The sequence below is a fragment of the Heterodontus francisci genome, chromosome 29, assembly GCF_036365525.1.
Source record: "Heterodontus francisci isolate sHetFra1 chromosome 29, sHetFra1.hap1, whole genome shotgun sequence".
In the NCBI taxonomy this organism is placed as follows: Eukaryota; Metazoa; Chordata; class Chondrichthyes; order Heterodontiformes; family Heterodontidae; genus Heterodontus; species Heterodontus francisci.
In genome coordinates, this window is record NC_090399.1 from 21,300,893 (window position 1) to 21,328,762 (window position 27,870).

Here is a 27,870-nt window from a genome sequence, read left to right on the forward strand (position 1 = left end):
AATGCCTTTTTCCCACACTATCCCCATATCCCCTTATGTCATTGGTATTTAGAAATCTGTCAATCTCTGCTTTAAATATACTCAATGACTGAGCTTCCACAGCCCTCTGGGGTAGAGAATTCCAAAGATTCACAACCCTCTGAGTAAAGAAATTTCTCCTCATCTCTGTCCTAAGTGCCTATCCCCTTATTTTGAAATTGTGTCCCCTGGTTCTGGACTCCCCAATCAGGGGAAACATCTTAGCTGCATCTACCCAGTCTATCCCTTTAAGTATTTTGTAGGTTTCAATGCGATCACTTCTCATTCTTCGAAACTCTAGAGAATACAGGCCCAGTTTCCCCAATCTCTCCTCATAGGACAATCCCACCATCCCGGGAACAAGTCTGGTCAACCTTCATTGCACTCCCTTTATGCCAATAATATCCTTCCTAAGGTAAGGGGACCAAAACTGCACACAGTACTCTCGATGTGGACTAACCAAGGTTCTATATAATTGTAGCAAGATTTCACTGCTCCTGTACTCAAATCCTCATTCCTAATTTTAATGGCTCCATCATTAACAGTTGTGAAATTCTGAAATTCCTTCCCTACACATCTCCACCTCTCTACCTTACCTTCTTGTAAGATGCTCTTTAACACCTACCTGTTTGACCAAACTTTAGACCATCTGCCCTAATATGGCCTTATGTGGCTTGGCATCTAATTTTGATTTATAATACTTCAGTTTTGGGATGTTTTATTACAGTAAAAATGCTATATAAATACAAGTTGTTGATGATGACAAGGACAATGATGTTATGACTACACTGCAAACAAAAAGGGTGGCGCAGTGGTTAGCACCGCAGCCTCACAGCTCCAGGGACCCGGGTTCGATTCTGGGTACTGCCTGTGCGGAGTTTTCAAGTTCTCCCTGTGTCTGTGTGGGTTTTTGCCGGGTGCTCCGGTTTCCTCCCACCTCCAAAGACTTGCAGATTGATAGGTAAATTGACTATTGTAAATTGCCCCTAGTGTAGGTAGGTGGTAGGGAATATGGGACTACTGTAGCGTTAGTATAAATGGGTGGTTGTTGGTCGGCACAGACTCGGTGGGCCTGTTTCAGTGCTGTATCTCTAAATAAATAAATAAAATGTCATAAGTATCACTCTGATTTTTCTGCCTCCACCATCCCACTGGGCACTGCCCACACGGTAGTCTGAATGTTGCTGACACCCTCCCCTTTCGTGCAAATCACCTCATCCCAGGTTTTGGGAGAGTTCCATCATCTGATCAGGTTGACAGTCAGAAGCTCACTGCCCCCACCACCCGCCCCCCTCACCCAACTCCCGATCGCCCTTCCCCTGCACTTCTTGAGATAGTGTGGGGTACCAGAAATCAGCCCCTCAATTCCCTTCTAAACTTTACCTGGCTAAGAGCTCAGAACTTTTTCTGATGACATTGTCATTTGTTACGACAGCACATTCCTCTAAATGAATGAGACGAAAGCATATTCGTAAAAAAAATGAATCGGGAACATTGGTGCAATCAGAAAAGGATGAATGGTGAACATGTGCAATAAAAGAACTTTTATCAAACAGTAATAAATGGGGGAACGATTGAAAAGATTGGAAACTGCAGAAGAAAAGTGAACACTGAAAGTGTTAATACTATATGAAGAGATGATCCGAATTACTGACCATATTGTAGTGTGACCCATAGTGAACATAGTTAAGGGCACATTTTACTGTTCTTGCCCCTAACCCTGTGCAGCGAATACAGGCAAAGCTTTCTATGAGGAGTACATGCTCATAGTGAATGGTGACTTGGGCAAACTCCCTTACAGATGTGTGCCAATTTCCCCATATCGGCTAAATCCAGGTGATCCAATATGAGGCACAGGAAGAGGAAAATACAAATTAGGAGCAGGAGTAGGCCACTCGGCCCCTCAACTCCTCGAGCCTCCTCCGTCCTTCTGTAAGATCATTGCTGATCTGTTTGTGGACTCAACTCCACTTTCCTGCCCACCCCCAATACACTTTGACATCCTTATTAGTCAAGAAACTATCTACCTCTGCTGTGAAAACATTCAATGACCCTGCCTCCACTTCTCTCCGGGCAAGAGAGTTCCACAGACGCTCCGAGAGAAAAATATTCTCCTCATCTCTGTCTTAAATGGGAGACCCCTTATTTTTAAACAGTGCCCCCTACTTTTAGTCTCTCCCATAAGGGGAAACATCCTTTCAACATCCACCCTGTCAAGTCCCCGCAGGATCTTGTATGTTTCAATAAGATCACCTTTGATCCTTCTAAACTCCAATGATACCGATCCAACCTCTCCAACCTTTCCTCATAAGATAACCCTCTCATCCCAGGAATCAGTCGAGTGAACCTTCTCTGAACTGCTTCCATTGCAATTATATCTTTTCTTAAGTAAAGAGACCAAAACTGTACACAATACTCTAGATGTGGTCTCACCAATGCCCTGTACAACTGTAGCAAAACATCTCTGCTTTTACATTCCATTCCCCTTGCAATAAACGACAACATTGCATTTGCCTTCTTAATCACTTGCTGTACCTGCATACTAACTTTGTGTGTTTTGCGTACTAGGACACCCAGATCCCTCTGCATCTCAGAGTTCTGCAAACTCTCTCCATTTAAATAACATGCTACTTTTCTATTCTTCCAGCCAAAGTGGACAAGTTCACACTTTCCCACATTATACTCCATCTGCCAAATCTTTGCCCACTCACTTAACCTATCTATATCTATTTACAGCCTCCTTATGTCCTCTTCACAGCTTACTCTCCTACCTATCTTTGTGTCGTCAGCAAATTTCACCACCATACATTCTTTCCCTCCATCCAAGTCATTGATATGTCTTTATGTCTGCTGGAAAATTCTGATGGGAAGAAAGTGCTTTGTGAACCCAGTCCCCTTCCATTATTACATCATTCAGAGAGTAGAAGATACTCGTTGAAAGAGTTGACTGATAAAGTTTCTTTTTGATCGCTAAAGGAGGAAGAGCCATTGCAAGCAGCATCTGGAGAAGATGTGTCAACTGTAAGGTATAAAATTCTTACCGATCATTGATTCTATATTTTTGTGTATTTAAAAAATAAATCTGGGCCTCAGAATTCCATGGGGGTATTTGGGGTGGTTACCTGGGCAGTATTGGTATTGAATCTCCCCTGGGAATTCCGCTGGCTTCCCACTGAAGTCACGGCTGGAGGCCAGGCAAACCCTGTGGAATTTCCAGGACTGTGTTCTAAACTATTTACTGCAATTTTATCTTCTGTAGAAATCCTGTTAATGGGGAGGAATCGTGTCAAGTCTAGGAACACTGTCACCAGCAAGCAAGCATCCCAAATCTGGGACTACTATTGCCAAAGGAACCATCAGGAAGGAAGCATCCCAAATCTGGGAGCACTATCGCCAGGAAGGAGCCATGCTTTTGTCCCTCTGTTTATTTTATATAAATCTGAGCCTCCGTTCACCAACAACAGTTCTTTACTCCTACTTTGTACTATCAACTTCTGCAGTTGTCAAAATGTTCCAACCATTGTGTGATGGTTGGGATGATGGGAATGGGACAAATAAAGAGTGTGTGTATGTGTGTGTAAATAATGTTGTAGTTGGATGAAAGAAGGAGATTTCCTTTTCCCCTGTTGCTGGAATGTGGTTTATCAAGTAAAAAAAACTGTGAGAGATATGGGGGGAGATTTTCCTGCATTGCACATGGGGCAATGAATCACATGGGCACAGTAAATCAAAGACAATCAGGCAGCCATTGCTTAGCAAGTACTGGGAATGTAAGATTGCAGATAAAGAGTATGTGACTTCCTGCTATTCCCTTCACATCAATGCTTGTGGCTGCATGTTTATATTACCAGCAATCGACGACTGGGCAACTCTCAACCTCCATAAATTTGCCCAGGCATGCGCCATGGAGAGGTCACTCCACTGACCACCTCCAGGCGTGTATCCATTGTCTCTCGAGATAAGGAGGCCCAAAAGAAAAGAAGAAAGAAATCAGACAATGGGATAGACATCACGTGCCCATAGAATTCATTTCATGCTTCGACATTGGACTTCCTTTCACACCATTCTTACTGGGTTCTACCCCGTTTCCTCCTCGCCCACTCCCAGTCTTGGCAGAGACTGACAAAAATTTCAAATTCATTTTGACGCATGGTAAAGGATGCAACAAATTTTGTCCTCGTATGCAACCTTGACCTTTTAAGCGCGCACATCCTGTTAAATGTAAACCCCTGTCCAAATTTTTCAGATCCCCTATTTGGCTGAATCTTAGCACAAGGCTGCTTTGAGCAGGTGACTAGCCTAATAACTGTCGAGTTACAGCAGGCAGTCAGATGCATGTTGGACAAACGCCTCTCCAGCACCATCACCAGAAAAGCTTAAATTTAGTTTGTTACCCGAGCAGAGAATTTTATGAGGGAAGTTCTTTTAATGGCAGTGTTGATATACAAACCTGAAAATCCAGGGTCAGGATTGCAGTGCTAATAGGTACAAATATATTTAAAAGTTTAAGGAATGTACTGCATCCCTCCTGGTGTAGATCATTAGGAAATCTCAGTCTGCAGTGGCTTGGACCAGGCTCAGCGAGATTTTAATTTCAATATGAAATATTTATCAAAATAAATCCATTGTTTAACATGGCTTGTGTATTGATTAAATATGTTTATGCAGTACAGTGCGTTCAGGGGTAAGGTTTAAACACCTCATGTATTTTACATGCTTTCTGCTGTATATAAGTGGTTGCTGGTCTAAATTGCAATGACAAGGAAGATTCGGTGTGGTGGACAAGCAGTGGTTAATTCGATATTGATAGTTTTACACCAGACCCCCAGTGACTGAGATATCCCTCTCTATAAATTAACAAATGAAAAATCAAAGGGTGAGGGGAGGTGGTGGCGTAGTGGTAATGTCACTGGACTAGTAATCCAGAGACCCGGGCTAAAGACTTGGGGACATGGGTTCGATTCCCACCACGGATAAATTTGAATTCAATTAATAAAAATAAAGTCTGGAATTAAAAAGCTAAGTCTATTGGTGACCATGAAACCATTGTCGATTGTTGTTAAAAAAAAAAACCATCTGGTTCACTAATGTCCTTTAGGGAAGGAAATCTGCTGTCCTTACCTGGTCTGGCCTACATGTGACTCCAGACCCACAGCAATGTGGTTGACTCTTTACTGCTCTCTGAAATGGCCCAGCAAACCACCCCACATGGTGTACCTACCCCACATGGACTACAAAAGTTCAAGGAGGTGGCTCACCATGGGCAATAAATGCTGGCCTTGCCAGTGATGCCCACATCCCTTGAACAAATAAAAAGAATTACTCAGCTGATGGGCCACATGAGGAGGCGTGACAGCTCCACAGAAAGGTTTTTTTTTTGTGTGGCTTACTCACTCTCTATGCACACTGGGAGCTCATATCAGAAAACTGTGGGTTTATCTTGTGGACCAGAAAATTACAGGATAGGTGAGACACTCCCATTAATTATACTCCCTTGGTTACCATGCCCCATACTGACTGAACTATTGGTAACTACAACATCAGAACAGTAGAATAGATACTTTATCCTTCACTGTGGATAGTAGAGCCACTGCTAATACTTTAAAAAGTATGTATTAAAATGGTCAGCTTTAAAAAGTTAAACAGAATAACATTACATAGGATATACCGCACGGAAACAGGCTATTTTTTCTATGCTGGTGTTCATGCTCCACATGAACCTTCTCCCACTCTGCTTCATCTCATTCTATCAACATATACTACTATTCCTTTCTCCCTCACATACTCTTCTATCCTTCCTTGTAAGACTCTTAAAAAGGGGGCCTCACTTCCCTCTAAGGTCCTGACCCCCCTACTGAGTATCAGTCGTACGAAACAGATTGTGGATACACTTTATTAACTCACCAAGCAATAGTATATACTTACAACACCGGTTGCTTAGCAGACCCGTGTACAGAAACTCATTCCCAGGTGGTCAGGTCCTCTGAGCAATGTCTTCCGCACAGCTTCCTGTGACTGACCAAGTCACACTTCCCCGGCTGCAGCAACAATGTCCTTGTGAGCTGTGGCTTTTCCCCCCTTTCTGACCCTGGTCCCTCGACATCTAAGGTAATGTTTTGAATTGGGTCATCCGATTGGGTTTCAGTGCCTTATCAATCCCACCCTGGCTATGCAAGACCACCTGCATGTGATCATATCCTGCTCTCAGCAGGGGGAGTTCTTAGGTGCAGACCACCCATGGGATGTGATAGGGCAAGAAGGAAACCATTCATGCATATTTCTTAAGGCCATTGTCCATGAGTGTGATTGTTCCAGTCTAGGCTATCACATCAGTGGCATGTCCTGACTTGGCTTTGTGTGCAATATGTAGGGGTCCTTGTTCAGTTACGTTGTCTTTTATTTTTTATCAAGTCCAATATGCCTTCGGTCAGAATTCTTCTCCCTCCTTCCTGATGTCCTCCGCCTCCACGTTTTCATCACCAGGTGAGCTCCACATGCTGGCCTACACCACAATGGGTTACATTTTACTTATGAACAGAAATACAGGCGATATTAACAAATGCCTCACAGCATAACAAAAATACAAGAGATAATCCAAATGCCTCACACCCTCGAATACATCCCCGCTATTGGCTTCAAATACTCCATGGGCATAGCGAGTTCCAAATTCCCACCTTTCTCTGAGTAAAAGAGTTTCTTCTGAATCCTTTACTGGATTTATTAGTAACTGTATAATATTTATGACTCTTAATTTTGGACTCTCCCCACAAGTGGAAACCTCTTTACGTCATTTGGGGATTGGTTACGCAGCGGGCTGAATTTACTGAGTGCGGCACGTGTATTGGCGGGGACCCCCCGGTGGAATAGGGCCGGGCAACCGCCATCACGCCAGGAGGCACGGGGCCTGTTCAATGTTGGCGCAGAGAACGAGCCTGGAGGTGCCCATCTCAGTGTTTACCTGCTGCAGAGGCAGGTGCTGGTGCCATTTTTAAAGGCCAGCCAACCCTGCATTCAGTCCAGCCTTGCACACTTCAAACAGTGCAGCAGCACTCCAGAAATGGCACTTCCTCCAGAGTGGACTCGTCCAACCAGAAGGCTGACCATTGTGGATTGCAGGAACCCCATTGTGCTGTTTGTGCTGGCCTTAGAGCCCACCTCCTCTCATACTCTCTCCCATTTGTATCAGTGTCAATGCCCCTCTGCGCCCTTTGTGGAGAGCCCAACATCAGACTCGGCTCCCACTGCTGATGTGAGGTCACCAGCGGATTAAGCTCTGACTCTTTGAGGCCTGCCACTGCAGGCTGGCAATGGTTTCTGCTCCCCTCTCTCCTACTCAGTTCAACCAGGAACTAAGCAAACACCTCAATATGGCTGACGTTCATAGACGAGACTGAGGCCTCACCTCAGTGCCACCATCTTTAACCGGTCAGGCCCGTGATTCCCGCTCGCCACTCATGAAACAAACTCCGTATAAAATCGCAGACAATTGCCTGCAAATCGCTGTTAAGTATCTGCTCAACAAGCTCATTTGCCTTCCCATCACGTCGCCACCTTGGAGCTTTCCCGACGCCGGTAAAATGCGGAACCGGCATCGGGACAGGGTTCCGAGCAAGGGTGTCCCCCCACAATTTCACCCCCCCCCCCCCACACCCCACCTTCTATCCCAATCCTGAGGGCCCCATAAAATTCAGCCCGTGGTTTCTCAGTACGTGCTCCAGTCAGGTGATGCACCACACTGGTAGCGCATGATGTTTATCACTTAATGTTCAGTCTGGGCCACATGTTAACAGACTGGGGCCAGTAATTTTGTTGACTGAAGTGAATGGTGGGTTTTTTATGACATGGAAGCACTCTTCTATTCATGTTGCTGGTGCAAGAATTGAAGCACGGTCTCTATAATAAATACAGAAAATGATGGAAATTCTCAGCCAGACTGGCAGCATCTGCGAGAGAGAAACACAAAGGTAACATTTCAGGTCTGTGACCGGTCTCTATGTTGCATATCCCAAGTACCTGGATGTCTCTTGTTGTAGTGAGTGTTGTCCAAGGTGCATTTTCAAAACAAAGCCTGGCTCACCCACGTTATGATTACAAAAGGAAGTTATGCTTCAGTTGTACAGGGCCTTGAACTGCGCTCAATTCTGGACACCACATCTCGGGAAGGATATGTTGGCCTTTGAGGGTGTGTAGCATAGATTCACCAGAACGATAGTGAGACTTAGATGTTTAAAGCATGAGGATAAACCTGGGCTGTATTCCCTTGATTATAGATGAGGTGTTTAAAATGTTAAAAGGATTCAAGAGTGTAGATCCATAGAAACTATTTGCTCTGGTGGAGGAATCCAGAAAGATGCGACATAATCTTAAAATTAGGGCCAGGCCATTTAGGAAAGAAATTGGGAAGCACAAAACGGTAGCTGAAATCTGGAACTCTCTCCCCTGAAAGGCTGTTGACACCAGGAAGTTTGCAAGACTGAGACCAATTTCACAATTTCAGGATATCCTGAAGCACTGTTGTGTTGTAAGAAATGTTGCAGCAAGGTCCCACAAACAGCAATGTGATAATCATCAGATAATCTATGTTAATGATGTTGGCTGAAGGATAAATATTGGCCAGGGCACAGTGGGAAAACGCCTCTGTCTTCTTTGAACTAGTGTCATGGAATGTTTTACAGGCACCTGAGAGACTAGGCAGGGCCTCAGTTTAATATTTCAACCAAAAGATGGCACCTCTGGCAGTGCAGCACTGCCTCAGTTTTTCACTGGAGTGTCAGCCTAGATTTTATGTTCAAAGCTTTGAAATGGAACTGGAGCCGACAAGCTTCAAAGGCTAGAGTGCCCATTGGTTGTAAAGCGCTTTGAGCTGTCCTGAGGTCGAGAAAGGCACTATATGAATTCTTTCTCTCTGGAAAAGGACTCAACCAGCCCATGGTTTCCACTCCTCCAGTCTACCCTGCTGGAAAACACATGCGTCACATTTGACATCCAACATGGTTGAATAGCCTCCCAGCACTCATTACCTGGGCAGACACATGAAGAATAGCCTCCACAGGTGAGGTGTAGGCCTCTAGCCTATCATCGAAGTTGATACTCCTCGTGACTACAGGCCTTTCAACAGCACCTTAAACATATGAATGGTAATATTGCTAATAATCAGAATCCCTTTACAAGGAAGACAAGTTGATTAATTACAAGCCCAACATTTCTGTTTGATAATGCTGGCCGAGACAGCGATGCCCACATCCCTGAACACCCCATGAACGAATGACACATTTACGTCATTAAAGAAACAGACCAAGTTTACTCCAGGGTAATGTGCTGGCGTGACTGAAACAACAGGTACCTTTCCTGGAATTCTTTCAGCGCATAATTTTGACGTTGCAAAAAACCCATTCATTATAGAGAATGATAGGTTAAAAGCAGAATTTGAAGCAGGCCAGTTTCAGTCATTAACACCTGTGAACCTAAAACTGCTGTTACACAGTCTACAATGCTGTTCCATTGACTCTACTCCGTAGCACAGAACAACACTAGTTATTTGCATTGGGATTAATGGTGTTTATGCAAATACAAGTTGGCAATTCATTTTAAACCTGTAATTTAGACTATGAAATAAAACACTGCAATATTGTACTTACAAGAAGGAAACAGAAAATGAGTAATTTCTTGTGTAAGTTGCAGCAAGCCTTTCACATAGGTTGTGATTACACCATTGTTATGATTGTCAATCTGCAGTCAGTCATAGGCAACTTAATTCGTGTCTGCCATGGTGTCCAACGGTCATTTATCATACTTGGGTACTTTCATATTGTAGTGGGGGAGGGTGAATTCTAATTGCTTTCTTAATCTATAATTATCAGGCAAAGAATGCCTAAAAACAAATTGTCTTACAACATGGTTGAATAGCCTCCCAGCACTCATTAACTTGGCAGACACGTGAAGAATGGCCTCCACAGGTGAGGTATAGGCCTCCACATTACAACTGTGCTTTATTGGCACTATATAAAGGCAAATCATTCTATCTAGCCTTACTGAAGTGCCTTTCTGTCTTTCAGTTTTGAGTTCCACTGAAGGGTGGCACTCCCTGCCTCCTATCTTTCTCCGCTGGTTTCGCTTTAGATTTATGGCATTTGCAGTTCCCCTTTTTTATTTTACTATTATGGAGAACAATGCTGTGTTTGCATTGGTCTCTGGTTACTCATTTACTCTTAATCATTCATGTTTATTGATATCACATGACTTCTCACATAACTATTTGTTTGGAAATTCCCAAGTACTTTGCTTGAAGTTAGTTATAGGCCCACAATAGGTCCACAGAAGGAAGCCAGAACTTGACGAGAACAATCCAGGAATATCCCACCGCCCTGCATCCTCCTCTGCTTCAAATATTTATCCAATTTTCCCATTAAAAATATAATAGCGTCTGCCTCAGCCGCTCCCTGTGGCAAAACCTTCCAAGCTCCAACAAACATCTGCATAAAGGGATTCTTCCTCGGCTCCCTCCTCAGTGTCTTAGTGACAATGTTAAATTGATGAGTCCTCATCACTGACTCCCCAAGCAGAGGAAATGGTTTTAGAACATAGAACATAGAACATACAGCACAGAACAGGCCCTTCGGCCCACAATGTTGTGCCGATCCTTTGTCCTCTGTCAAGGACAATTTAATCTATACCCCATCATTCTCCTTTATCCATATACCTATCCAAAAGCCTTTTGAAAGTCCCTAAAGTTTCTGACTCAACAACTTCCCCGGGCAAGGCATTCCATGCCTCGACCACTCTCTGGGTAAAGAACCTTCCCCTGACATCCCCCTTATATCTCCCACCCTTCACCTTAAATTTATGACCCCTTGTAACGCTTTGCTCCACCCGGGGAAAAAGTTTCTGACTGTCTACCCTATCTATTCCCCTGATCATCTTATAAACCTCTATCATGTCACCCCTCATCCTTCTCCTTTCTAATGAGAAGAGGCCTAGAATGTTCAGCCTTTCCTCGTAAGACTTATTCTCCATTCCAGGCAACATCCTGGTAAATCTCCTCTGCACCCTCTCCAAGGCTTCCACATCCTTCCTAAAATGAGGCGACCAGAACTGCACACAGTACTCCAAATGAGGCCTTACCAAGGTCCTGTACAGCTGCATCATCACCTCACGGCTCTTAAATTCAATCCCTCTGCTAATGAACGCTAACACCCCATATGCCTTCTTCACAGCCCTATCCACTTGAGTTGCAACTTTCAATGATCTATGCACATAGACCCCAAGGTCTCTCTGCTCCTCCACATGCCCAAGAACCCTACCGTTAACCCAGTATTTTGCATTCATGTTTGTCCTTCCAAAATGGACGACCTCACACTTTTCAGGGTTAAACTCCATCTGCCACTTTTCAGCCCAGCACTGCAACCTATCCAAGTCCCTTTGCAGACGACAATAGCCCTCCTCGGTATCCACAACTCCACCAACCTTTGTATCATCTGCAAATTTACTGACCCACCCTTCGACTTCCTCATCCAAGTCGTTAATAAAAATCACAAACAGGAGAGGACCCAGAACTGATCCCTGCGGCACGCCACTGGTAACTGGGCTCCAGGCTGAGTATTTACCATCTAAGACCACTCTCTGCCTTCTATCAGTTAGCCAATTCTTAATCCAACTGGCCACATTCCCCACTATCCCATGCCTCCTGACTTTCTCCATAAGTCTACCATGGGGGACCTTATCAAATGCCTTACTAAAATCCATGTACACCACATCCACTGGTTTACCCTCATCCACTTGCTTGGTCACCTGCTCAAAGAATTCAATCAGGCTTGTGAGGCAAGACCTACCCCTCACAAAACCGTGCTGACTGTCCCGAATCAAGCAGTGTCTTTCCAGATGCTCATAAATCCTATCCCTCAGCACCTTTTCCATCAACTTGCCTACCACCGAAGTAAGACTAACTGGCCTGTAATTCCCAGGGTTGTTCCTATTCCCTTTCTTGAACAGGGGCACAACATTTGCCACCCTCCAATCACCTGGTACCACCCCCGTCAGCAGAGAAGATGAAAAGATCATTGCCAGCGGCTCTGCAATTTCATCCCTTGCTTCCCATAACATCCTTGGATATACCCCGTCAGGCCCGGGAGACTTGTCTATCTTCAAGTTATTCAAAAACCCCAACACATCTTCCCTCCTAACGAGCACTTCCTCGAGCTTACCAGTCTGTTTCACACCGTCCTCTTCAGTAATACACCCCTTCTCATTCGTAAATACCGAAGAGAAGTACTCATTCAAAACCTCACTTATCTCTTCCGGCTCAACACACAGTCTCCCGCTATTGTCCTTGACCGGACCTACGGTCCCCCTAGTCATCCTCATATTTCTGACATACGCGTAAAAGGCCTTGGGGTTTTCTTTTATCCTACCCGCCAAGCATTTTTCATGCCCTCTCTTAGCTCTCCTAATCCCTTTCTTCAGATCCTTCCTGGCCATCTTGTATCCCTCCAGAGCTATGCCTGTGCCCTTTTTCCTCAACTTTATATACGCATCCTTCTTCTTCCTAACAAGACTCTCAACCTCTCTTGTCAACCACGGTTCCCTCACATGACCATCCCTTCCCTGTCTGACAGGGACATGCTTATCAATGGCCCCTACTATCTGCTCCTTGAAAAAGTTCCACATTTCGACCGTGCCCTTCCCTGCCAGCATATGCTCCCAACTTATGCTCCTCAGTTCCTGCCTGACAGCATCATATCTACCCTTCCCCCAATTGTAAACCTTGCCCTGTTGCACATACCTATCCCTCTCCATTACCACAGTGAATGCTACAGAATTGTGATCACTATCTCCAAAGTGCTCGCCCACCAACAGCTCTATCACTTGCCCTGGTTCATTACCTAGTACCAAATCCAATATTGCCTCCCCTCTGGTCGGGCAGTCTACATACTGAGTCAGAAAAGCTTCCTGGACATACTGCACAAACACTACCCCATCCAAACTATTCGATCTAAAGAGTTGCCAATCAATATTTGGGAAGTTGAAATCCCCCATAATTACTACCCTGTGACTTCTGCTCCTTTCCAAAATCTGTTTCCCAATCTGCTCTTCCACCTCCCTGCTGCTATTGGGGGGCCTATAGAAAACTCCCATCAAGGTGACTGCTCCTTTCCTGTTCCTGACCTCAACCCACAGTGCCTCAGTCGGCAGATCCTCCTCGAAAATTCTTTCAGCAGTTGTTACACTATTTCTAACTAACAATGCCACCCCCCCACCTCTTTTACCACCATTCCTAATCTTATGAAAACATCTATAACCAGGTAGCTCCAAAAACCATTCCTCCCCCTCACCTATCCACGTTTCAGTGATGGCCACAACATCGTAGTCCCAAGTGCCCATCCACGCCTTCAATTCACTCACCTTATTCCTGATGCTTCTTGCGTTGAAGTATACGCACTTTAACCCTTCTCCGTGCCCATCTGTCCTCTGTGACAGTGCTACCTTCCCCAATACCTCACTACACTCTTTGTCTTTCTGAGTGGACCCACTGGTCCCTGGATTACAAGTCCGGTTCCCATCCCCCTCCCAAACTAGTTTAAACCCTCCCGAACAGTACTAGCAAACCTCCCTCCCAGGATATTGGTGCCCCTCTGGTTCAGATGCAGCCCGTCCTGTTTGAACAGGTCCCATCTTCCCCAGAATGCAGTCCAATTATCCAAGAACTGGAAGCCCTCCCTCCTACACCATTCCTGCAGCCACGTGTTCAGCTGTGCTCTCTCCCTATTCCTAGCCTCACTATCACGTGGCGCCGGCAACAAACCAGAGATAACAACTCTGTCCGTCCGAGCTTTCAGCTTCCAGCCTAACTCCCTAAACTCACTTCTAACATCTGTGCCACCCTTCCTTCCTACGTCGTTGGTGCCAATGTGCACCACGACCTCTGGCTGCTCCCCCTCCCCTTTAAGGATCCTGAAGACGCGATCACAAACATCACGGACCCTGGCACCAGGGAGGCAACAAACCATCCGTGCGTCTCGCCTGCGCCCCCAGAACCGCCTGTCCGTACTCCTCACCATCGAGTCCCCGATGACTAGTGCTCTCCCATTCTCCCTCCTTCCCTTCTGAGCCACAGTGCAGGACCCCGTGCCAGAGGCCCGGTCACTGCAGCCTGCCCCCGATAGGCCGTCCCCCCCAACAGTATCTAAAACTGTATACTTGTTGTTGAGGGGAACGACCACAGGAGATCCCTGCACTGACCTCTTCCCACCTCTAACTGTTACCCAGCTGCCTTTGATTTGTGGAGTAACGACCTCCGTGTAGCTTCTATCTATCAACCCCTCAGCTTCCCGAATGATCCTCAGTTCATCCAGCTCCAGCTCCAATTCCCTAACACGGTCTGATAGGAGCTGGAGACGGATGCACTTCCAGCAGGTGAAGTCGGCAGGGCCACCGGAGGTTTCCCTCACCTCGAACATTCTGCAGGAGGAGCAATACACTACACTGGCTGCCATTTCTTTTATTCAATTACCCCTTAGTTAAGTACAACTATAGATATTAACAAAAACAGTAAATAGCTTACCTGCTCAGTCCTTTTTGGTTAGAGGAGGAGGGTAAAAAGGGTCTTATTATTAGGTTAGAGGAGGAGGATGGGTGGGAGACACTACATGTGTAGTGGCTCGGGTTTACTCAGCTCCGCACCTTTAAGGAAAATACCTACCCAGGAGTCCTCGCTGCCGACCAGCTTCCGGTTCCTCCGGCGCCAAAAGAAACTCAAAGACAAGGAAAACAGTAAGTAAAACAGTAAGTACTTACTTTTAAAACACAGCTCCTGATGCCTTCACTCACCCACCGAAGAGTCGCTACCTTCTCCTGCTGCTCCGCCGGGAAATGAGGCCGAGTCCACGGAGCTCCGCACCTTTAAGGAAAATACCTACCCAGCAGTCCTCGCTGCCGACCAGCTTCCGGTTCCTCCGGCGCCAAAAGAAACTCAAAGACAAGGAAAACAGTAAGTAAAACAGTAAGTACTTACTTTTAAAACACAGCTCCTGATGCCTTCACTCACCCACCGAAGAGTCGCTACCTTCTCCTGCTGCTCCGCCGGGAAATGAGGCCGAGTCCACGGAGCTCCGCACCTTTAAGGAAAATACCTACCCAGCAGTCCTCGCTGCCGACCAGCTTCCGGTTCCTCCGGCGCCAAAAGAAACTCAAAGACAAGGAAAACAGTAAGTAAAACAGTAAGTACTTACTTTTAAAACACAGCTCCTGATGCCTTCACTCACCCACCGAAGAGTCGCTACCTTCTCCTGCTGCTCCGCCGGGAAATGAGGCCGAGTCCACGGAGCTCCGCTCCCTGTAAAACTCTGTAAAACTCTGACAGACCTTTCATCATTTGAAAGAGCTCAATTAAACCTTATTTTAGTCCCAGTATCTCGAGTTTTGGCATCATTTGCTTTTCCATTCTTGGCATTATGTTGATGGATCTATGAGTGTGTGATAGTTCTAGTGTCCTTTCTGTAATGGGGTGCCCAAAACGTCTCTAAATGTGACCTAAACAACCTTTCATAAATATTTATCATCACTTCTTTACGCTGTACCCCTATTTGTAAAACCCTCGTGGCCTCCTTTATGACTTTATCTGCTGGCAAGTTATCTATGTGAACCTATGGTTCTCTTTGTTTGTTCGCATCTTACATGGAGGGGAAATATCAGCCCAACCCACACATTGGGAAACTGAAGGAATCGGGTGCAACCCTTGTTTTAAATCCAGGATTCCCGGCCTAACAGTGACCTTCATTACACAGGTCACAGCAGTTCACAAAGAAGGCAACCCCCAACACTTTGTCAAGGCAACTAGAGACGGGCAATAAATGCCCACCTTCCCAGCAATGCCCACATCCTCAGAGTGAAGCGTGGAATGTTTTACCAGAAGAAACAGCTCAGGCAGAAACTATCACACCTTTCGAGCGAAAATTGGGTAAATATTTGAAGCAGAAAAAGATGCAAGGCTATGGGGAGTCAGCAGGACAGTGGGATTGGCTTTGGATTGCTCTAGTAAAACAGCAACCTCCTTCAGTACTGTAAGAACTTGGTGTAATATAACATATCCCATCAGGGTTCTTCTTCGCTGGACATAAGATCATTCTTTCATTAGTCTATTAGTTTCTCTTTTGTTTTGCATACAGCCCACATATTCCACCTGGATTATTGCTAGGAGCACAGAAAGGCCTGGCACAGCGTACAGTAAAATGGAAGAGAGGAATTGAATATGCACTGCAACAACAACTTTTTAAAATTCATTCTCAGGATGTGGGCATCACTGGCAAGGATAGCATTTAGTGCCCATCCTAATTGCCCTTGCGAAAGTGGTGGTGAGCCACCTCCTTGAACTTTTGTAGTCCATGTGGGGTAGGTACACCCACAGCGCTGTTAGGGAGGGAGCTCCTGGATTTTGACCCAGCGACAGTGAAGGAACAGCAATTTAGTTCCACGACAGCATGGTGAGGGACTAGGAGGGGAACTTGCAGGTGGTGGTGTTCCCATGCGCCTGCTGCCCTTATCATTCTAGGTGGTAGAAGTCATGGGTTTGGATGGTGCTGTCGAAGGAGCCTTGGCCAGTTGTTGCAGTGCATCTTGAAGATGATACACACTGCTGCCATTGTGCGTCGGTGATGGAGGGAGTGGTTGTTTAAGGGGGTGAATAGGGTGCTGATCAAGTGGGCTGCTTTGTCCTGGATGGTGTTGAGCTTTTTCAGCATTGTTGGAGCTGCAATAATCTAGGTAAGTGGAGAGTATTCCTTCACACTCCTGACTTGTGCCTTGTAGATGGTGGATGTTAATTGTGTGATTATATGCAGATGAAGGGCGTTAATTGGGGTTTTAGTTGAGCACTTAAAAGCAGCACTCACTGGACCTGGTGGAGTGATCTGTGTGTAGTGTTATATGTTTGTGATCCTGTTACTCTGCACAATAAATATGAAACTGAGTAAATATAGGCTCTAGACTTATCCTTCTATAACAAGCTTTCTGGAGTTGAACAGGCTTTGGAGAGTTAGCAGTTGAGTTACTCAACACAGAATTCCCAGCATCTGAACTGCTCTTGTAGCTACAGTATTTATGTGGCTGGTCCAGTTAAAGTTTTGGTCATTGGGAACCCCCAGGATGTTGATAGTGGGGAATTCAGTGGTGTTAATGCTGTTGAATGTCAAGGGGAGATGGTTAGATTCTCTCTTGGTGGAGATTCTCTCTTGGTGGCACTTGCGTGGTGTGAATGTTACTTTCATTTATGTAGTATCTTTAATGTAGTAAAACATCAAGATGCTTTGCAGGAGTGTTGTTAAACAAAATTTGACACTGACACTTCTAGAATCATAGAATGGTTACAGCACAGGAAGGTGCCATGATGCATTCCATCCATACTCACTGAAAGAGCAACTCACCTAGTCCCACTCCCCCACCTTTTACCTGCAACCCTGCAAATATTTTCTCTTCAGCTAATTATCCAATTCCCTTCGAATATCCTCCACCACACACTCAGTGCATTCCAGATCATAACCACTTGTTGTATAAAAATGTTTGTCCTTCTGTCAGCTCTGATTCTTTTACCATTCACTTTAAATCCACGTCCTGTGCTTCTCGACCCTATCTACTCTGTCCAGACCCCTCATGATTTTGAAAATCTCTATCAAATCTCCTCGCAGCCTTCTCTAAGGAGGACATGCCCCAGTGTCTCCAACCTATCTATGGAACTGAAGTCCCTCATTCCAGGGATCATTTTTATGGACTTTTTCTGCACCCTCTCTAATGCCTTAACATCGTTCTGGAATTAGACATAACACTCCAGTAGAGGCCAAACCAGTATCTTATAAAGGTTCACAATAACCTCCTTGCTTTTGTACTCTATGCTTCTATTTATAAATCCCAGGGTTCCATTTGCCTTATTAATCCTTTTCTCAATCTGTCCTGCCACCTTCAATGGTTTATGTACATATATCTACAGGACCCACTGCTCCTGCACTCCCTTTAGAATTGAACCCTTTATTTTATATTGCCTCTTCTTGCCAACATATATCATTTCACACTTCTCTGCATTAAGTTTCAGCTGCTATGTGTCCGTGCATTCCACCAGCTTGTTTGCGTCCACTTGAAGTCTATCACCATCCTCCTTACAGTTCACAATACTTCCAAGTTTTGTGACATCTGTAAAGTTTGGAATTGTGCCCTGCAACTCAAGTCCAAGTCATTAATATACATCAAGAAAAGTCATAGTCCAAATACCGACCCTTGGGGAACCTCACTATATACCTAAAATAAAAGCAAAATACTGCAGATGCTGGAAATCTGAAATAAAAACAAGAAATGCTGGAAATACTCAGCAGGTCTGGCAGCATCTGTGGATTGATCTGTCCACAGATTCTGCCAGACCTGCTGAGTATTTCCAGCATTTCTTGTTTTTATCCTAATATGGAGTCATAGTTATACAGCACAGAAACAGACCCTTCAGCCCATCGTGTCTGTGCCGGTCATCAAGCATTCTAATCCCATTTTCCAGCACTTAGCCCCTAGCCTTGTATGCTATGGCATTTCAGCCACTCATCTAAATACTCCTTAAATGTTGTGAGGGTTCCTGCCTCTACCACCTCTTCAGGCAGTTTGTTCCAGATTCCAACCACCCTCTGGGTGAAAAAAGTTTTCCTCAAATCCCCTCTGAAGCTCCTGCCCCTTACCTTACCTTATTGACAACTCCACTAAGGGAAAAACATTTCTTCCTATCTACCCTATCTATGCCCCTCATAATTTTGTATACCTCAATCAGGTTCCCCCCCCTCAGCCTTCTCTGCTCTAAGGAAAACAACCCTCGCCTATCCAGTCTCTCTTCATAACTGAAATGCTCCAGCCCAGGCAACATCCTGGTGAATCTCCTCTGCACCGTCTCCAGTGCAATCACATCCTTCCTATAGTGTGGCGACCAGAACTGCACACAGTACTCCAGCTGTGGCCTAACTAGCGTTTTATACAGCTCCATCATAACTTCCCTGCTCTTCTAATCTTTGTCTTGGCTAATAAAGGAAAGTATCCCATATGCCTTCCTAACCACCTTATCTACCTGTGCTGCTGCCATTAATTATCTATGGACAAGTACACCAAGTTCCCTCTGACCCTCTTTACTTGTGTATTCCCTTGCCTTGTTAGTCCTCCCAAAATGCATCACCTCACACTTCTCAGGATTAAGTTCCATTTGCCACTGCTCTGCCCATCTTACCAGCCCATCTATATCGTCCTGTAATCTAAGGCTTTCCTCCTCACTATTTACGACACCATCAATTTTTGTGTCATCTGTGAACTTACTGATCATACCTCCTATATTCACGTATAAAGCATTAATGTACATTACAAACAGCACTGGTCCCAGCACCGATCCCTGTGGTACACCGCTGGTCATAGGCTTCCAATCGCAAAAACAACCCGAAACCATCACCCTCTGCCTCCTGCCACTAATCCAATTTTGGATCCAAATTGCCCTGGATCCCATGGGCTCTTACCTTCTTGACCAATCTCCCATGCAGGACTTTATCAAAAGCCTTATTGAAGTCCATGTAGACTACATCAACTGCTTTACCCTCATCTACACACCTAGTCACTTCTTTGAAAAATTCAATCAAATTTGTTAGACATGATCTCCCCCTGACAAAACCATGCTGACTATCCTTGATTAATCCCTGCCTCTCCAAGTGGAGATTAATCCTATCCCTCAGAACTTTATATACCTTCCTGCAGTCCAAAAAACAACTGTTCACTAGTATTCTCTGTTTCCTGTCACTCAGCCAACTTCATATCCATGCTCACACTGTCCCTTTTATTCCATAGGCTTCAACTCTGCTGGCAAGTCTATTATGTGGCACTTTATCAAATGTCTTTTGGAAGTCCTTATACACCACAGCACTGCATTACCTTCATCAAAAAATCCAATCCAGTTAGTTAACTACTCTTGGCTCTCGCTAATTAATCTGCACTTGTCCAAGAGACTGTTAATTTTGTCCTGGATTATCATCTCTAAAAGATTTGCAACCACCGAGGTTAAATTGACTGGCCTGTCATTGTTGGGTATATTCTTACACTGATTTTTTGAATAAGGGTGAAAAATTTGTAATTCTTCAGTCCTCTGGCACATATCCAAAGTGGATTGGTAGATTAGGGCCAGTACCTTCACAATTTCCACCCTTCCTTCTCTCCGTATCCTCAGATGCATCCCATTCGGTCCTGGTGACTTTATCAACTTTAAGTACAGCTAGCCTTTCAAATACTACCTCTTTACATCAATGTTTTAGCCCAGGGTTGTCCAACTTTTTTTGCATGATGGGTGGCGGGGGGGGGGGGGGGTGCGGTTGCCACACGGCAATTTTTGTCTTGCATGGGGGGGGGGGGATGGCGGTGAGACAATTTCAGAAAGATAAAGGAATTAAATATTTGTCTTGCTATTAAGCAAAACAGCAATGTGCATTTTTGTGAAGAAGCTTTAAATGAGAAGATTAATTTATTGACTTACTTTCTCATCACAATGTTGGACACTGATGTAGTGAGATAGCTGGCATTTTTTTGCTAGCACAAGTAATCAATGTTTGCCCGCACACCTGTTGAGATGCAGAATATTGCGGCTAAATGTCCATCTGTCAAGAGTGATCTCGATCATTCTTTCTCCCACACTCTCTTTCTGTTCCTGCCTCTCTCTCTCTTGCTCTCTGTTCCCCACCCCCCACCTCACCCCCCCACCCCCCCCCCCCCCCCACCCTCTCTCTCTAACAGTTGCAGGGAGCGGGAGCACTCAGCGCAGCAGCTCTGTGGTTGGTCAGTTTTTTAAAAAGAACATCGCGCTGAGTTTCACAGCTAACAGGTGCTGACATCAGAGCAGCAGTTTCCCAACTTCGGACAGATTCAGGCTTTTCTGGCAGGCTTTAAAAAAAAAGTCAGAACCTGCCAGAAAATCCCAGAATCTGTCCGAAGTTGGGAAACCACTGTTCCTGATGTCAGCACCTGTCAGCTGTGAAACCGACAGGGCGATGTTTTAAAATAGCGGTCTGAAAAAAGAAGACAATGGAAAATTTTTCATCTCTGAAATACATCCACAGGCTGGATCCTGTTTTAGCCGATCCAGTGTCTCAACTATGGTCTCTTTCACTACTTTGGCAGCAGCATTTGCCTTGGTAAAAGACAGATGCAAAGTATTCATTTATTACGTCAGACATTCCCTCAAGTGTAAATCCGCTTTTTGGTCCCTAATTGGCCCCACTCCTCCACTTACCACCCTTTTATTATTTATATGCCTATAGAAGTTTTTGGGTTCCTTTTTATTTGAACAGCTCATACTTTCTTTTGCTTCTCTTGCTACTTTTTACACTTCCCATCTGACCTTGACCTTTCTATATTCAGCCTGGCTCTCTCTTGTATTAGCAACCTGGCATCTGTCATAGGAATCCTTTTACTGCTCCATCTCACTCTCTCTTTTTCATTATCCAGGGAGCTCTGGCTTTGTTTGCCTTTCCTTTCCCCCTGTAACTGACCTATCTCCTCTTAATGGCAGCCAACTGAAACTGGTCCCCTCCCGATTAATTGTTTTTACTCTGGATTTCTGCTTATCCTTTTCCATTGCTAACCTAAAGCTTCCGGTACTATCACTATCCCCTAATGACATTTGATCCATTTGACCCACTTCATTCCCCAGAACCAGATCCAGTATTGCCTCCTTCCTCATTGGACCGGAAACATACCGATCCAGTAAGTTCTCCTGAACACACACTCGAAACTCTTGCCCTTCTCTATCCTTTACAATATTACTATTTCAGTCTATATTAGGATAATTAAAGTCCCCCATTATAACTACACTATTGTTTTTGCACATCTCTGTAATTTCCTTGCAAAGTTGTTCCACTATATTTTCCAATAGTTGGTGGTCTATAAGATACACCTCGTATTGTAATGGGATCTCAATTGTTTGTTAGCTCAAACCAAATAGATTCTGTCCTTGACCCACTCCGCTTTCCTCTCTGCAGCACTGTAATAGTCTCCTTAATCAAAAGAGCTACCCCCTCCTCATTTCTTTCCTTTCCTTCCTAAACACCTTGTATCCAGGAGTATTTAAATACCCTTATTCCTTTTGAGCCAGGTCTGTGTTATCAACACAATATCATATTCCCACGACTATCTGTACCTGCAGCTCAGTACCCTTATTTACCACACTCCCTGTGTTCAGATACATGCACACTAAGAATAATTTAGGACTTATTTTATTCCCGCTTACTCTGACCTCACCTCACGCCTTGCTATTTCTTACTTTAGTGATATGTCTCTCAATTCTCTGCACCTTGTTTTTCCTCTCTAATGTTACCTCCTGGTTCCCATTCCCCTGCCAAGATACTATAAACCCTCCCCAGTAGCTTTAGAAACTGCCCTGCAAGGATATTGTGTCCTGGCTCTGTTCAGGTGCAATCCATCCAGCCGGTACAGGTTCCCATCTCCCCCAGAAACCACCTCAATGTCCCAGGGATCTGAAGACCTCCCTCCTGCACCATCTCTCCAGCCGCGCATTCATCTGCTCCATCTTCCTAATAAATGCAAGAATAAACCCCCCATATAAATGCAAGTCTTTTTTCCTATTTCCATACTAACTAGCACAATCCCATAAGGAGATAAATAGGACAGGTCACCAAAAACTTGGACAGATGGGTTGATATTGAGGAGCATCTTAAAGTAGAGAGAGTTAGTGAGGTGGAGAGGTTTAGGGAGGGAATTCCAGAGCTTAGGGGCTCCGCTGCTGAAAGCATGGGCGCCAATGGTGGAGCAAAGGAAATCTGGGTCGAGCAAGAGGCAAGAATTGGAGGAGTGCAGAGATGTCAGTAGGTTGTCAGGCTGGAGGAGGTTAAGAGATAGGCAGGGGGGAAACTCTGGAGTGACTGGAAAACAAGGATGAGAATTTTTAAATTGAGGCATTGCTGGATCAGGAGCCAATGTGACCACAGTGGGTGAAGGGTGGATGGACATGGGTGGTAGAGTTTTGGTAGTTTACAGAGGGTGCCAGGTGGGGTGCCAGCCAGGAGAGCACTGGAATATTGGAATAGTTGAGTCTAGAGGTAAAAAAGGCATGGATGAGGGTTTTCAGCCAGATCGGCTAAGGAAGGGACAGAGGCGGTCCTGGTTTCACAACTGATAGCTTAGCCAGCAAGGGACTAAATTCCCAACACCGTCTGAGAGTGTTGATCGAGATGAGAAGTCGGTGTTTTGCTGCTGGCAGTTCGTATATCAGTGCAGAACCCTGAGCCGGGCAACTCTCGTAATGTGGTCTACGGAAAAAGATTTTTACAGGTGCCCACTTCAAAACGTGCCCACAACCCTGCCTTCAATTTTGCTCCTTTAACAATTCTCTTTTAGTAAGTTCTGTTTTCTGTAGCCGTGGAGGTGGAAGTGAGTTTCAGTAAATGTGATCCTGCAGCTGAAAAGCCCAATGGCAGCTACAACACTAATAATAGAATCAGACATTCCAATAATTAACTAAAATGTTGCTCTTCCACATTGCTTTTTACACCATTCCTCATTTTTTGACTGATCAGTTTCCCTACCTCTATATTCACAACTGTTCCCTATTTATAACAATTGAACATACTTCAAAAGGATGTAACAGTGCTTTGGGCTGGCCCGAGGGCAGGAATGTTGCTGTACAAGTGGAACCAATATAGAGGTTACTTACTCTTTGGTATTTAAGATAAAAACAGAATAGTTCTGATGAAAGTTCACTGACCTGAAACGTTAACTCTGTTTGTCTCCACATAGATGCTGCCAAACCTGCTGAGTAGTTCCAGTGCTTTCTGTTTTTATTTGGGGTTTCCAGCATCTGCAGTGATTTGCTTTTATTTCAGTACATTTAGGGATGAACTGCCCGCGTAGTATTTCCTCAATTGCCTGAGAGAGGGGGAGGGGGGCGGGTATCAGGGTCAAAGAGCAACTTTTTTTTTCCTAAATTGGCCTCAGTTTTTTGGCCCTCTGGTTTCTTTGTTTTGCCTCTCCCAGGAGGGCTGAGGATGGGGGAGATGGATTGGGGATGAGTTTAAATGGTGTGGGTAGGTTGCACTATGTGGAATGGGACAGGCTTGCTGGGCCAGTTGGGTTCATTGGTTCGAATGGATTTTTCATAAAGACCATAATCAGGAGAGCTGGGTCCTGCAGGTGTTTTTGTGCTTCCCTTTTTAGGGGATTTCAGGGCTGTTTTTACAACATTTTGCCCTTTGGGATTGGAGATCTGCCGTGGTTGTTGTTTTCCTGTTGGTTGGGATTTTGGTACCTGTCCCAGGAATGTTTCAAGCAAAAAATGGCAGCAACCAACACCACAGTTCCCAGCCAGAGGGTGTGTAACACCATTAGGATGGCAGTGAAAGATAACCAACACCACAGTTCCCAGCCAGAGGGTGTGTAACACCATTAGGATGGCAGTGAAAGATAACCAACACCACAGTTCCCAGCCAGAGGGTGTGTAACACCATTAGGATGGCAGTGAAAGATAGCGAAGGAGGTGTACCCATCGACCACGCCTCCTTCATTACGAAAATCCTGATTGAGTGCTGTGGGTTCCAAGCTGCAGACATCTTCTGCCTGAAGGATATCCCCAGCAGTGGATATTTCGAGGTGATGTTCAAGAACGTAGCGGGATGCATCAAGTTCCTGGAGGTGTTCAAGGAGAAGGGAACCAGGCACCGCTGTCCATCCTCACAGTGGAGCCACTCTTCACACTGCCATTACAACGTGACCGGGTGGTGACAATCCACCTCTACAACCCCCATGTTCCGGTAGTGGATGTACTCACCTTCCTCGCCAGGTACGTCGAGGTGGCCGGCAGCAGCACTGATGTCAAGGACCCCTTTGGGATTTGGACCAGCAAGCGGCAGGTCAAGGTGACCTTGAAGGTCAATACCAACAGAGCCATCATCCATCCTCTCTCCAGCTTCACTATCGGGGGAAGTTGAGGCTTCTTGGTCTACGCTGGGCAGCCCAGAGTGTGTCGCACCTGTGGCAAATCTGGTCACGTGACAGCTAACTGCAGTACAGTCGTCTGCAAGAACTGCAAGGAGGAAGGCCATCAGACCAAGGACTGTAAGCAGAGTAAGTGCTGCAACTTGTGCAGTGAGGCAGGCCACCTCTACAAAACCTGCCCCAAACGCTGCCTCAGTTATGCACAGACGGCAAAGTCACAGGAAAGGCTGGAGGAAGGAACGGTGAGCGTGCCTCGTGGTGTGAAGGAGAACAGCAATCCTTCCCCCACCGAGCCCCCAGAGAGGAAAATCTGTCTAAGTAGGAGAAGGAGAAGAAAGAAGGAGCTGCAGCAAGCTGCCAAACACCAACCCTGTGCCCGGAACCACCACCTCAGCAACGGAATCAATGGAGGAGGACGAGGAGGCAGCAGGAGGGACAACCGGTTAAGTGGAAAGTGGTCAAAAGGAAAAGCACAAAGAAGAAAACCCAAAAAGAGGAACTGGTCACCACCCAAACCAGTGGCAAGAGGAGGCTAACGTATGAAACAACCTACAGCGGCTACTCATTCAATGAGGAAGGGCAGGAAAGACAACACCAGCAAAAGAAGCCGCAGAACGCAAAGGAGGTGGAAGAGAAAGCCTCCCAGCTCCACGGCACTGAAAGCAGCAATGGGCCCAGCGTGCCCCAAACCCCAAACCCAGCGAGACATCCAGTGCACTCCAGCTCCAGGAGACTGAGCAGTGAAGGGTCCTGCGCACTCCAGCTCAGGGAAGCCGGGAGCAGAAACATCCTCGAGGAGGAACAGAGGGGAAAGACACTCCCATCCAAACCTTGCTTCCTACGTCATTGCGCCCCCATGAGTGGCTAGAAGGGTTTTCTGAGCTCAAAAAATGTGCAAAGGTTTGTGTGGAAAATACCCAAGGACTGGACCAGTAAATACATGTGGTGTGGTAAGCAACATCCAGCTTTAAATGGGTATAAAGAGCGCTTCCATTAACGTGCGTAGCGTTAAATCCGCTACATGATGTGCTTCGACCTTGGACTACCTCGCCAAGGTCAAAGCTGACCTTGTGTCTACAGGAATGTGGAATACCGCACCTCAGCACCTACAGGCAATGGGTGGGATGGTGGTCCCACGGGCCATCGATCTGGTCGGGGGGTAATGATTGCCGTTCCTCCGGCCTGGGTATTCTGCTGCGGGGAGGTAACTTCACCATCTCCGAAGTTAAGGAGGTTGTGGGCGGTCGCCTCCTCGTAGCAGATGTAATGTACAACAATGCTCCGCTCCGGTTGATCAACGTGTACGCCCCAGTACAATGCAGCGAGCGGCTGACCATCTTCCAGCAGCTCCCACTGCTGCTGGCGACATCCAGGCCGGTCATCCTAGGCGGTGACTTCAATTGCATCATCGATGCGGCTGGACGATTCGGCAGTGACAACAGCAAACTGGCCGCTACGTCAAGATTCCTAATAGAAACAGTAAAAGATGCCAAACTGCACGACGTCTTCAGCAAACTAGCAGATGGAGCACAGCGTAGATACACATGGTCAAGATTGGACGGGTCTGCCCGTTCCAGGATTGACTTCCTGTTTGTATCCCGTGCTGTCACGATCAGATCCACCGACGTCAAGCCGGTGTTCTTCTCCGACCACTGCCTCTTACTGGCCAGCTGTCACTTACAGGATGACCAGCGGGTTGGCAGGGGGATATGGGAGCTGAATGTAAACTGCTGACCCCAGAGAACATTGAGGATCCCAAAAGGGATTACAAAGGTTGGAGAATCGTGAAAGCCCTCTTTGAGTCTCCAGTTCACTGGTGGGAAGCAATCAAGGAGCACATCAGGAGGCTCTTTATCCTCAAAGGTGTTAAGAGGGTGAAAGAGAGACAGAGGGAACTGTCCCGACTCCAGAAAAGAATGCAGAATCTACTCCGGCTACAGTCAATGGGGGTCAAGGTCAGGGAGGACGGCTCGGTAACGTCTTCGCAGTCCAACATACTAAGCATTAGCAAATCCTTTTATGCTGAGCTGTATGACGCGAGGCCCACAGACAGCAGAGCCTCCCAGTCCTTCCTGTCATCTATCACAGAGGTCTTGGATGACAGAACACGGGAGAGTCTGGACAAACTACTAACTCTGGACGAGCTGACAAAGGCCGTCAGGTCCTTTGAAACGAGTAAAACTCCCAGAAGCGACGGCTTACGGGTTAGATCGGCCCAGACCTGCTGGAGGTGTACGAGAGTATGTTTCTGGCCGGCAGCATGTCAGAATCCATGAGGAAAGGCATCATCACCCTCATCGACAAGCGGAAGGGGGAGAGGGCAGAAATCAGAAATTGGCGGCCCATCTCACTGCTTAATGTTGACTATAAGATTCTGTCCAAAGTCATAGCCAGTCGAGTCAAGTCTGCTCTGGAGTTGGTGATCCACCCCGATCAGACCTGTACTGTACCCGGCAGGAAGATCTCTGATAGTCTCGCGCTACTCAGGGATACGATCGCCTGTGTACGGGACAGGAGGGTGGACACCTGCCTCATCAGCCTGGACCAGGAGAAGGCCTTTGACAGGATATCACACACCTACATGATGGACATACTCTCCAAAATGGGGTTTGGGGAGGGAATCGGCAACTGGATCACACTGCTCTCCACAAACATCAGTAGCGCAGTCTCAATCAATGGGTGGGAATCGGAACATTTCTCGATCAAATCTGGAGTCAGACAGGGCTGTCCTCTCTCCCCGGTCTTGTTTGTTTTCTGTATCAAACCTTTTGCTGAGTCTATTAGGAAGGACGTGGGCATAAGAGGGGTGACAATCCCAGGTAGTGGAGGCACTCAGGTCAAAACCTCCCTGTACATGGATGA

The 27,870-nt window shown here is 45.9% G+C and overlaps 1 protein-coding gene across 3 annotated transcripts in view; it reads left to right on the top strand.

Moving 5' to 3' along the window:
• The window catches only part of LOC137346179 (carcinoembryonic antigen-related cell adhesion molecule 2-like), a 46,296-nt gene extending 41,643 nt beyond the window's left edge, over nt 1-4,653 (top strand). For all 3 annotated transcript variants that reach the window (XM_068009566.1, XM_068009567.1, XM_068009564.1), the window contains 2 exons: nt 2,995-3,044; nt 3,278-4,653. In XM_068009566.1, the coding sequence (XP_067865667.1) occupies nt 2,995-3,044; nt 3,278-3,314 (87 nt within the window). In that variant the 3' untranslated portion in view covers nt 3,315-4,653. The remainder of the gene's footprint in view (nt 1-2,994; nt 3,045-3,277) is intronic.
• The last annotated feature ends 23,217 nt before the right edge of the window (nt 4,654-27,870 follow it).